At 36.9% G+C, this 12,712-nt stretch overlaps 1 protein-coding gene across 2 annotated transcripts in view; it reads right to left on the bottom strand.

Annotated features, from left to right (window-relative positions):
- Positions 1-12,712, bottom strand: part of SPATA6 (spermatogenesis associated 6) — a 152,525-nt gene that overhangs the window by 65,977 nt on the left and 73,836 nt on the right. For both annotated transcript variants that reach the window (XM_082658980.1, XM_082658981.1), the window contains exon 9: positions 8,482-8,522. In XM_082658980.1, the coding sequence (XP_082515106.1) occupies positions 8,482-8,522 (41 nt within the window). The remainder of the gene's footprint in view (positions 1-8,481; positions 8,523-12,712) is intronic.

The raw sequence follows: 12,712 nt of genomic DNA, 5'->3' as shown, positions 1-12,712 counted from the left end.
CTAGAGGATATCTAACAAAAATCTACTGCAAATAACATTCATAGGTGTGAAACCTTCGACATGATCTTATCAAAGACAGGATCAAGACAACACAGTATTAGTTCATGCTGCAGCATATCAGGCTGCATTGCAAGAGCAAATTAAGTTTGAAAATTAGTGGCTTAACATAATAAAGGTTCATTTTTCCCTGTGCTTTATGGTAATATAGGTTAGCAAGAGAATCACACTTCACAAAATTGCCCAAGGACCCGGGCTGATGAGACAGGCTGAACAACTTATAGTTGTACCATCTAGAACATGAGACCTCATTATCACTATAACAAGAGAGAGTTCATGTCAATTCTTCTATGCTGCACCCTGGAAGGGATCCACATAATTTACATGTATGGTCCATTGGCTGGAACTAGGCCCCATACACCTGCAAGAGGGCTTGAAAATACGGGAGGGGACATGAAGAGCCAATGAGCAATAAATGTCTGCCACATCCTGATCACCACTTCTACTTAACAATGTACTGAAAATCCTAGTAGGTCAAGACAAATCAATAATGTGAAAGGCAGAACTAAGATTCATTGTTGAGGATATGGTTTCCTCTATTACAAAAATTCAAGAATATCTGAGACAAGAATGTTATACAAAAATGTACTGCAGACCCATACATCAGTAAAACACATAAAAATGTAATTTTACATAAAAGACCACTTACAATGGAAACTAAAACTATAAGGTTTCTTGGAATAAATCTACCAATGTGTTAACACATTAGTGGAAAAGTATATATAACCTTAGTAAGACGTGTGAGAACTGAGACCACCTACATTCACATGGCTTGGCTAAAAGAACAAAACACTGAGGCCCGCCCACCTCAACTTGACCTTATCATGAGTTCCAGGAAATTCTTGTCAGGAAAATAATGCCATAAACCAGTAAATAGCTTCATTATCTGCTTCAGGACCTTCCCATAAATCATGTGCCTGAACAGCAGTCTGCTCAATCATCGATCAGCTCCCTTCTCAAAACAACAGATTCTTAATCCGGGCAAACAGTCCCCTTCTCAGGACAAGACATCACTCAATAGGACAAATCCCTTCCCTATCAAATACCTGTTTATTTACCAAGACTTGCTTTAAGACTCTAACCTCTGTGGCCATTAATCCTAGACTTCTATATCACCAACTCTGCTAATTAGATTCCCTCATTCAAAGCCCTACCTTAAACTACTGGAGCCCAGACCCCAAAACCCTATAAATATCTACCGTTAACCTTTTGGAGATACTACGAAGACTGTAAAGGTGGTGCTCTCCCTTACTGCATAATCATAAGCTCTGCTTTGCTTGGTATTAACAGATCATTCAGTTATCATGGTGGTCCTTCGGTGAGTTGGCAGTTGACAACCCTGGAAGTCCAATAAGATCTAAACAGACCCTCCTGGCTGCCACATCTAAGACGCTCAACTTAAATAGAAATAGTTTTTTCCTCTGAGACACTCGGGCCTCCCTCCTGGTGGTTTCTCTAACTACAACGGTGCTGTAAGTGAATCTTCCTGTTGAAGCTGGACTCTGCTCTCCTTTTGTTAAAGCTCCCAAATGCTGGGTTACTTTGTCTTGTAGGAATGCAGAGCCGTTGTCATTATCTGGTCAAATTTGAAAACTTGTAACCCAGGCGGAAATCTATCTCATTACTAACAATACTAATATGTCTCTCTCTCTTTGTCACTTTTTGCTCTGAGTCTGTAAGAGGAAGTTCATAGAGGAGTAACAGGCATTAGCTACTAAAGCTATCCTGGAGCCAGACTTAAGGATTGACAGGTTCAGATGTTCTCTTACACCATTTTAAAATCCTTAGTAGAAACTTCGCCCTGGGCCACTTGTCAGAATACCATAAAAACTTTCCTCTGTTTCGTCTTCTTTTTTTTTTTTGTCATGGGAGAAAACGCCTCTGAGAGAAATCACTACCAAACCTTCCATCTTCCTAGAATTACAGATTTATCAGGTCTCCAATTTAAGAAACCAACCACTAAGTTGGGGCCCAAGACATAAGGTGTACAAGCAACATACTGACCGACACTGCCAGACTCTTATGCCTGTGTTTCAGGTTAGGCCCATGCCCCCTCCAAGTTAGATTCAAACTTTCCATCATCTTACATATATTTATACTATAATTTAAAATTTTACACTTATTGTTCCAAATAGCATAATTTCACTAAGCATATTTTAGAATTACAGTGGCCACTTCGGATGGTTTTTTATATGAACAAAACTGTTCATGTGAAAGATGTATTAGAATAAAAAGGAGCAAAATCCTACACATCCAATGGTCTGCACTTCTTAACTGGCCTAACAAAAATTCCAAAATATTTCTGAGTCCACGAATTGCTTCCGTAAAAGATTTGCTGGCCAAGGTAAATTTTTAAAAATGTGAAAATGTAAAACTATGTCTTGTTTAGATACCCTCACATCCCATTGAGAGAAATGGCTTTTATCCCACTATTTCTTATTTCCTGTCCTATGCTCCTCCATTACCTCAGATCTCTATCCTTCTTTCTATCTGTTTTCATTCCCATCTGACCTGCCAGAAACAAAAGCTCAATGACTTCTTAAAATTAAATCCCCTACAGAATACATTAAGTGCCACATGGTTGATTTTTAAGCTCTGGTCTGTTTCTGAGCTGAATAGTCAGACACTCTCCAGCATCTAAACAAGATAACCAGGAATTTGCAGCAGAATTTAGAGTTCTGTGAACTTTAAACTAGCCCTTTGCACGTTTCCTATCCCAATAAATGGTGTCATCAAACACTGAGTTGTGAAAATTAGAAATATAAGAGTCATTCTTAACATTGCATGGCTAAGCCCCTTCCAATGCTCTCTGCTTTCAAAGTTTTCCTGCCTATTTTTGCCTAGTTCCTGAAATTAAAAAAAAAAAAAAAATGCCTCGAGATATTTTTATTGAGATTTTGTTAATTTTTGAATTACCCTACATAGAAGAATATCTTTATGATATTGACACTCCTTCTCTAGGAGAACATCGTATATCTTTTCCATTTGTCAAGTCTACTTTTCTGTCAACATTAATCCTAAATATCTGTGTAATATCTCCACTGCAATCGACCTCCATTACTATCACCCCAATCCAATCCATCATCATTTCTCACATTGACTATTCAATAGCCTACTAACTTGTATATTACTATCCATTCTTTTCCTAGTCCATACCACAATCAAGAGTAATATTCGCAAGGTACAAATCCAACTGCATCGTCTTGTTGTTTAAAATAATTTCATTTGCTTCCCATTGTACCTAGGATAACTATCAAAATTCCTAACATGGCGAAAAAGATGTGATCCCTACCTACTACTCCAGCCTCAATTTATATCATGCACCTACCCATGTCTTTCACTCCTAGCAACACTGGTCTTTTAGTTGCCTAGCCACTGAACCTTTATAAATGCTACTTCCCCTTTTCCCTTGCACATGTCCTTCCCTCCTTTTCACACAGTAAATTCTTATTCACTTTCAGCTCAAGAGCAATCACCAGTCCTCAAGATCCTCTTTCCATTCTCCTTCACCAGATCAAATCCTCCTAATAAATAACTAGTCCAAGCTAGCATGCATGTCCCCCATGACATTTATCACAGTTCCAAGTATATATTGATTTTTGTAATTTTATTATTACCTATCTCCCTCATCATCATGAAATATCCATGAATTCAGGCAGAGATAGTTTCTAGTTTTGCTAATTTTTTATTTCTAACATAATAGAGTTTCAGTCATATCATCTTTCCTAATGGTAAGAGAGAAGTTGGGAGTGGAGAGGGACAAGGCATTCTAGATGTGACAGAGAAATGATTAGCTTTCCATCACAATTCATCTTTCCCTCCTCCAGAGCAGAATTACTGCTGAGAAGCAATCCTTGCATCCAGGTGTGACCATCTGATTAGTTCTTGGCAAACAGAGTGTAGGTAAAAATGTTATGTGTCAATTCCAGGACAAGGCTTTTAAGAAAGAGATATGCCTCTTCAGGTTCTCCTTCATTTTCCACCATGTGAAGAGGACAGCAAAGCTCTAGCGTAAGGCAAGGGCACAGAATGGGGTCACTGCACGGAAAGGTAGTACGCAGATTAGAGGCACCCTAAATTAACTATTATGTGAATAAAAACTAAATTTCTATTATATTAACCTTCTGAAGTTTGTAGGTTTATTTCTATAGCAAATAGCATTACCCCAAACAATTCAGAAATCAGTATCTTACTGTACTGGTCTTAACATAGACCTAAATATGCATTGGCCTGTAAGTCAGGAGCAGGAAGCAAGGGAATAGATACTTGAGGATTGAAAATTTAAGATCCAATAATGCAGTAGCAAAATAAAACTGTGGCCTGCAACAGCTGGGAAGATAGACCACATAACTTTCAAGCTTATTACCTCTAGGAAAATAGCTGTAAAGGGCAAGAGATGTAGTGTGTGTTGGCTTTTACTTATACTGAGCAAGGGATTTCAAGAATGACGAGCTCAGGAGAGATTGGTTTGAGAGCAGAAATGAAAGATTTTAGTAATCGAGGGCCTCTCAGGGCCAGGAAAAGTGAGTGCCAACTGTGTGTGGACACAAAATGTAGAAGGTTAAGCCAGAAAAAGGCTTTGAGCTTTGAACAAAGGGCCATTAAAACTTTTAAACAGAGAAACGAAATCCTAAGACAAAAATCAGATTGAGGAGGTTACTTCCCATCTGAGCCTACTTCAAAGGGCCTCAAGGTAAGTGCCATTAAAAGGCATAAGAACTAAAGAAATAAATCAGACTTCAGAATTGTATTTAGAGGGAAGAAAACAACTTTGTGTGTGTTTACTGAAACATTAAACTGACTGCAAGCAAATAAATGAGAAGTTGATACTTGCTTAAGTCTGTATTGCCTAAGAAATCAAGAACCTGGCCTTTAAGAGCCTAAGTCTATAAAACAGCTCTCAGGCCCCAAAACTTTTAACCGCAGGAAGTGGGCTAGAAAACTATGCAGTCCCAAGAGATCAAATCCTCCAAACCCATTTCAGAGAGGATAACTCACTGCCATGTGGGGTAATAAATGGACATGGAAAAACCAGCTGCAGGGTAGAGTCAGGGCCCATGGAGAGTTAAGGTCTAAGAAAGGACATTCCTCTACTATCAGGGCAGCGGGGCACCCGCCTGTTAGGTTCACAAAGCTTGCCCAGGAGCATTTATCATTGCTGCAGACTAGTAACTGCTCTTCATTCTCTATTTCTCCCTTTTGCAAATAAGAGCACCATTTTTTTCCAGTTAACCTATCCCTGCTCTAACAAAACATACCAGAAATGAGGTTCAGGTAGAGTGAGAAGGTGAGGGAGGGGAGAAGTAACTTGTCTTGGTTCACAGGTCACTGGATCACAGGGAGTCTACCTGGATCTGGCTTATCCAACACTCAAAGATCCTGAAGTTCAAGCTAGATTCAAGTGGAACTTGAATGATGGAACTTCAAGTGATTTTCCTGGAAGAGGACAAAAGCATGTTCTGTGTGAGGGAAGAAGGGGATATTTGGTGGCAGATAGGCAGACTGTGACAGATATGGTCAGTGATCTACTAAAATCTATGAGCCCTCTTCAGTGGAAAACAGCCGCCTAACTAGGATCTCTATTTGCTAGCCACCTTGCTCATCTTGCTTCTAGATGGGACTAGTTCTTGTCAATGGAATATAAGAAGTGACTTAATTCACTTCCAGGCTTTTTTTTTTTAATTAACTAATTAATTTTTGGCTGCACTGGGTCATTCATTTGAATGCCTAGCAATGAAAGGACAAAGAAACAGGGAACAATAAAGATATAGGGAGGCAGGTTGAGAGGTGTGTTCTTTTTCTGAGAACTTTGTATTTATAGAACAGCTGATTATAATGCATCCAGGGTGAAGAGAGGTGACTTTGGCCAAAAGAACAGCTAATGACCAAGTAACTAGAAATCTTAAAGAAGGAGGCGGCAGATATAATAGGTATGAAGAAGTAGGAAAAATAGAAAATAAATATGTTAAATAGCCATTATCCCTCAATATACGCCCTCTACTCAAGCCAGACCAGTAGTTTGCCCCCTGCCTCCAGGACAATGTACTTATTCTAAACTCCAAGGTTTTTTCATGTGGTTTTCCTCCTAAGACATTCTTCTCCCTCTTCCCTTGCCTCTGCAGAATATATTTCTCAATAGAACTCAGGCCAAGTTCCACTCTTCTAAAAAATTTTTGCAAGCACTCCTAGTTTCATAACTCTTCTCCTTGTAGAAATCCTATAGTGTTCCACTACCAGTTACTATATGCCTGTAAGAAAATAGCCCTTTATTTTTTTCATAGAAAAGATAGCACTGTTCAATGCTGCATATGTATTTCTGTGAAAATCTACCTCTTCAATACAGAAATAATCCTGTGAGCTCACTTACCATGCACAGCTTTACAAAGGTAGTATGAATGATCAACTTCTACTCTAACTCTAAAAGTGAAGAATACAGAGGTGAGGGTGGGTGGATATTAAAGATGAATAGAAGTGAAGTTCTTTTAAAGAATTCATTTAGAAAAGAGGATTCTAAATATATCACCTACCTCTAAATGGATCAGTCAATGTAGAATTGGATTATAGTTACCTTAGAATAAAGATTAGTGTCCTATATACTTTATACTTTTCTCCCCATTCTATACTTTTGTATATTTGGTTTACTTGTTTTCTCTTCATAATCCACTCACACAACACATATTTTAGGAATCCATGCCGTACATCACACAATATCTAGCAATTGTCAATAAGCAAGATCAATAAGATCCTTGCCATTCTGGAACTTACAGATTAGTAAAAAAAAACAAGGATGCAAATAAAGAAGAAAATAAATAAAACTTGTGAAACATGACTTGAAGATAGGCTTGGCCCTTAGGTATTACAACTAAGGTAACTTAGTTACCTTAGGTATTACTTAGGTATAACTTAGTTACCCTTAGGTATTACAACTAAGGTAACTTCCCTGGGCCCCATGCAAGACAACAAACATTATGCTTCTTGATGCGTGTGTGTGCCTGCGCATGCATGCACATATATATTACACAGATCAGTACCCATGTATGTGTTTGAATAAATTCCACATAATAGGGTAGGTCTGCACCAGGGGAATTATGCCAAGCCCACACTCCTCTAGGGACAGCCTTAAGCAAGGGCACGACCCTATACAAATGCTATACAAGGAATGGTTCTATTCAAGTGCTATATCCACGTCTATACTAGTAGTTCTCAAATACCAATCCTTGGATAGACAGCAAAAGAGTTGCATAAGAATCACCTGGAAACTTGTTTAAAATAAAAATTTCTAGTCTACGGTCTCAACAATTTTAACTTAGTAGGCCTGGAATAAACTTTTATAAAGTTCCACCTTGATGATTCTGACTCTCTGGTAGATCTGGCCCCTTAGTCACATGGTGCCTTGGCTTGTTCCATATTTCTTTTATCACAATCAAAGCATGGCAAAGAGCTATACTGTTCAGTGCCAGTAAGCATGGGATAAATTGTTTTCAAGTAAATAGACAAAGGTATTATAAGGAAAGCTATGTTTTTTGTTTTGTTTTGTTTTCCCAACTATGATGCTTCTTCTTCTTATTAAGAAGCTTACACTTAGGGACAGAAAAGAAAAACTCTGGGGCAGTACTTCTCAAAATGTAGAACATGAACTGCTAGTGGTATAGCAGATAACTTAGTATGGTACCCAAAAGGAATTTAGATGATACACAAGATTATTTTATATAGCACATGGACATACACTAAAAGGGTACTGAATCCCAAAAGAAAAAATATATTTTCTTTTCAATTCTCTTTCAATCAGAAATCTTTAGTTAGCTATTGGTATGTCTCCTATACCTGTCTATCATTGCTTATCTCATTTTAAGAAAAAGAGAACATGTCTCAGAGTCTTTGGAAAACAATAGTTTTCTAGCCAGAATTTAGTAACGTTGTTTTGTTTTTGCTGTATTTTTAAGGCTATCATCCATTTAAAGTATATGATACTGATTTTTCATTTACACTGGTGAAATAAATAAAAACAAGGTGAATTTTTAAAAGACAGCATAAATTACATGCAGGTATTGTAAAAATTATGAGGATGCTCTACGAATGACTGAAATTTAGAAATACTACTGTGTGAGGTATCACTAAAAGTAGCAATCCGTTTCTCTCTGTCTCTGTCTCTCTCTCACAGACACACACACACACATATACACATACACAAACAAGTAATGAACAATCAAAAGTCACAAAACATTTGTAGCAAGACACTCAATGAAAAGTCTATCCTACCACCTGACAACATACACAAAATAATGACATTCCATAATATGACAATTATTGTTTGTAAATTTCTTGACTAAATGAATATAATATCTGACCATACATATAAGAAATTTACTAATGCTCTAATCTGAAAGCCAGGATAATTATTGTTCTGCAATTTATACTACATACCTTATAATCCTTGGGTCGGTAGCAGCGAAGATGAGAATGATCTAAAAAAGGATGTACAAAAGAAACTATAAATATTTCCTATCAAAAAGAAGAAATTCGTTTTCATCTTTGATTCTTCCTACAATCACTCTGTTTCTACGATTATACTTCATACAGCAGTTTTCAGAAATATCTTAAAAATCCTTCAATAATGTTACAAAGATGATAAGCAACAAGTTAAAATCTGTACCAGTTCTTCAGCAATTAAGTGATTTCAAATCATATTTTCATTAGAGGAGGAGATATCTGATACAGGCCAGATTAATTTTTAGTTGATAAACCAATTTGTCTACATGAAATAGATAATTTTTAGTTGACAAACCAGTTTATGATGAAATATAATTTGAATATATAGATTTGATAGATACTGCCAAACTACATGTGTTCCTAATCTTGGAGTCCATGCTTGAATTAAGTAAGCGTAATGGAAACAGGACCAGCTTTAGAGGGCGGGAGCATACTGTCCTGTAGTGTACAGATCTTGCTGACAGATGTGCATTACAGTTCAGGCTCCAGCACTTCCAATATGGCCCTGGGCACATTATCTAATCTTTCTAAGTCTCAGATTCCTCACTTTTCTAATGCAGGGGTCCCCAAGCCCCAGACCACAGGAACCAGGCCGCACAGCAGGAGGGGCGAGCAGCGGGTGAGTGAGCAAAGCTTCATCTGCCACTCCCTATTGCTCCCCATTACCGCCTGAACCATCCCCCTTCCCCACCCCACCACCACCCCCACAGCGGAAAAACTGTCTTCCACGAAACCAGTCCCTGATGCCAAAAAGGCTGGGGACCACTAGTCTAATGTACCTCTTTCGTAATATTGTTTTAAAGATTACATTAGATATTACATGTAAGGCAATACAATAAATGTTAACTATTATTACTACCAGCATTATCAACATCATTACTATTGAATACTAAGTCAAACAAGGCCAGGTTCAACTTCCACTACTTATCATGTTAGTTTGGTCAAGTTATACAATTAATCTGTTTTTCATTCCTCATTTTAAGAGTATGAAGACAATGCTTACCTTACCTCAGAGAGTTATAGTGATGATTAAATTATAAAATTTATAAATGTACCTAGCATAGCATCTACAACAGTGGACTATAAAGCTATTCCCAATCTCTCCCTAAGCCAAAGACCACTACATTGTAGATGTAGATTTGGAATTTTACTCATTACTTGAAGGAGTCAAGTTTTAAGTATTATAATCTCTGTTATATTGATAGATAAGAACATCAGAACCATAATTTGCAATTCTACTTCTTTGCTAATACATTCCAGTCAAAAACATTCTTAACATTCTATATATATTTTTTTTTTTTTTTTTGCGGTACGCGGGCCTCTCACTGTTGTGGCCTCTCCCGTTGCGGAGCACAGGCTCTGGATGCGCAGGCTCAGCGGCCATGGCCCACGGGCCCAGCCGCTCCGCGGCATGCGGGATCTTCCCGGACCGGGGCACGAACCCGTGTCCCCTGCATTGGCAGGCGGACTCTCAACCACTGCACCACCAGGGAAGCCCAACATTCTATATTTTACCTTCCCAAACCACCTTGTACAGAAAAAAAAATGCTATACGGATAGAGACCCAGGATAGTCTATATTTAGTCAATTAGCTTTCATTTATAGCACAAGATGCTTGTTCTCCAAGTGTCCTGAGCCATTATAGAGGGCAGCTGAAACATTAATGTCTTTCACACAAGGTCAACTTCGCCATTTAATTCAGTAAGGTCCAACTTACTTCAACTGCTTTTCAAAATTCAAAATAAAACTAACTCCCAACCTAACTCCTCTTCTGTAAAGTCTAATGTACAACGTGGCCACAAGTAGCAGAAGAAATAAAAGAATGATAAGGACACACGGAGTCTAATTCTCCAAACATGCTAACTTTGAAAATTAAGGTAATAGTTTCTATACATAATATATATTCTTTTTGGTAGCTAATGTAATATTCAAAATATCAATATATTAAAACACAGGAATGTCTTCTGCTCTCCACAAACCATTTATAAACATCCTAATTCAGACAAATTTATATAATTTTCTTTCACTTTTATAAATTAAGCTATTACTTTGATCTGACGTTTCCTAATGTTCACATTTAATCACCTTTACCAACAATTAGGTACTTAACTATATTCTAAATGCAGGAGATAGAGGAGATAAAAGTCACAGCCCATGGTCGTGAAGTGCTTATAATTTACTTTAGTTAAGTTATACGAAGTTGAATAACAGCAGCATAAAAGAACAGGCTAAATCAGAATGGTATAGGCAATTAATGCTATTAAAAAGTCATATCAGAGATAGAGCTCTCAAAGTTGAAGGCCATGAGGAAAAACTTCCTAAAGGAGGAAAAAGTTGAGCTGGGCCTTAATGAATGGGTCACACTTAAGAAAAGTATGAAGAAAAAGAGCTAATTTAGATCGTGTGTGTGTGTGTGTGTGTGTGTGTGTGTGTGTGTGCACGCACGCGCGCGCATGCACGACCTTGAACAACTTACTCTACTTCCTTAAATCTCAGATTTCTTCATCTGTAAAATGAGGATAAATAATAGCATCTAAAATTCTTGAGGTTACTGTGAGTAATTAATCAATGAAATATTAAGCATTTAGAATAGTGGCTAGCAGAAAACACAATATTAGTTATTATTTGATTCTCCAATAATCTCATGAAATCAGTGTTACAAACTGAATATTTGTGTCCTCCCAAAATTCATATGTTGAAGCCCTACCTCTCAAAGTGATGGTATTTGGAAATGAGACCCTTAGGTGGTAATTAGGATTAGATGAGGTCATGAGGGTGGGGCTTCATAATGGAAAGAGTGCCCTTATAAGAAGAGACAGTCAGATCTTGCACTTGAGCTCTGGTGTGCTCACTCATTCACTCATGCTCTCTCTCCCTTTTATTCTAAAAATAGATATTAGTGATTTCACAACTGTGCAAATTTATTAAAAATTATTTAATTGTAAACTTATAACAAGTGAATTTTATGATATATAAATTATACCTCAATAAGGCTGTTATAAATGTTTTATAAATAATAGAGAATTAAAGAAACTAAAAAAGGAGTTCCTAAAAATGACACTCTGTAAAACAAGGAGGCACACAAACAAATGAGATATTTTGCTGATAAGTATATACATGATGACTACATGCATTTTATTCAGAAAAGAATAAAATATTACCATTTATTGCTGTCTACTCAAGATATGACCTTTTAGGATTTGGGATGTTATTTCCAATTTATCTGACATAAAAATAATAACCATCTAACCAAGGGACTAGTGGAAGCTCATAAAAGATTACAGTCTTGTGTAGAATTGAAACTCACAACAGAAACAGAAACAACAGAAACTCAAATGAAGAGAATAAGAGACATTTCCTCCAAGGGGGAGACAGAGTCTAATATCTTTCCTAAATCCTAAGCAAAATTGAAAAAGGCCAAGATGTTGCTCTTGATTTCCTCTTTAAAATGCACAAATGATTGGATAAAGCTTCCATATATTCTTGAGGTGTAAGAGATACTGAGTTTCTTCAAAAGGACCGCAAAAATTACAATCAGAATTATATATCAAGGAAATTCCAGACAGAGAAAATTTGAAAATTTTATTTAAAAAAATACACCTAAATGAAAGTAGGAAAAGTGGTAGGAGAGTGGTGGAAAGGAAAGGAAGTTGGGGTTAGAAGACCTGGGTTCTACACTGTACACGGCTATTCTGTAGCTCTCCAACATATCACGTAACCTCTCTAAGCCTCTGTCACTCTTCCTGATCAAATATAGCTACATCCATCTTCACATTATTATGAGGACTAAATAAATCAATGTTGGTGAAAATGGTAACCTATAGGAACTTAAGAATTATTAGGCAAGATACTTCGGTAAGAAAATGTTCAAGAAGAATTTTCATTAAAGATAGTCATAAGTGAAAATTCACTATGTGTAAGATAGTCTATCATAAGAAATTCACATATGTATTTAAATAGCTGATAAGAAACCAAAGCACAATTGCTCAACTGCCAACCAGAAAGAAAAAAAAAAAAGTAGTTCAAAGAATAGGGGCATTAAAATTAGAGAAATGAGAAGGGAAAACTCTTTATAGTAAAAGGCAAATAATAAATGTATAAAGAAAAATGGAACTTAAAAAAATATTTGGTAAACATCACTGTAATAAATTGTTTCGGGCAAGAA

This window comes from Grampus griseus (assembly GCF_964374135.1).
Source record: "Grampus griseus genome assembly, chromosome: 1".
Classification (NCBI taxonomy): Eukaryota; Metazoa; Chordata; class Mammalia; order Artiodactyla; family Delphinidae; genus Grampus; species Grampus griseus.
Note: the sequence above shows the minus strand (reverse complement) of the source record. Positions and strands in the feature narration are given on the sequence as shown.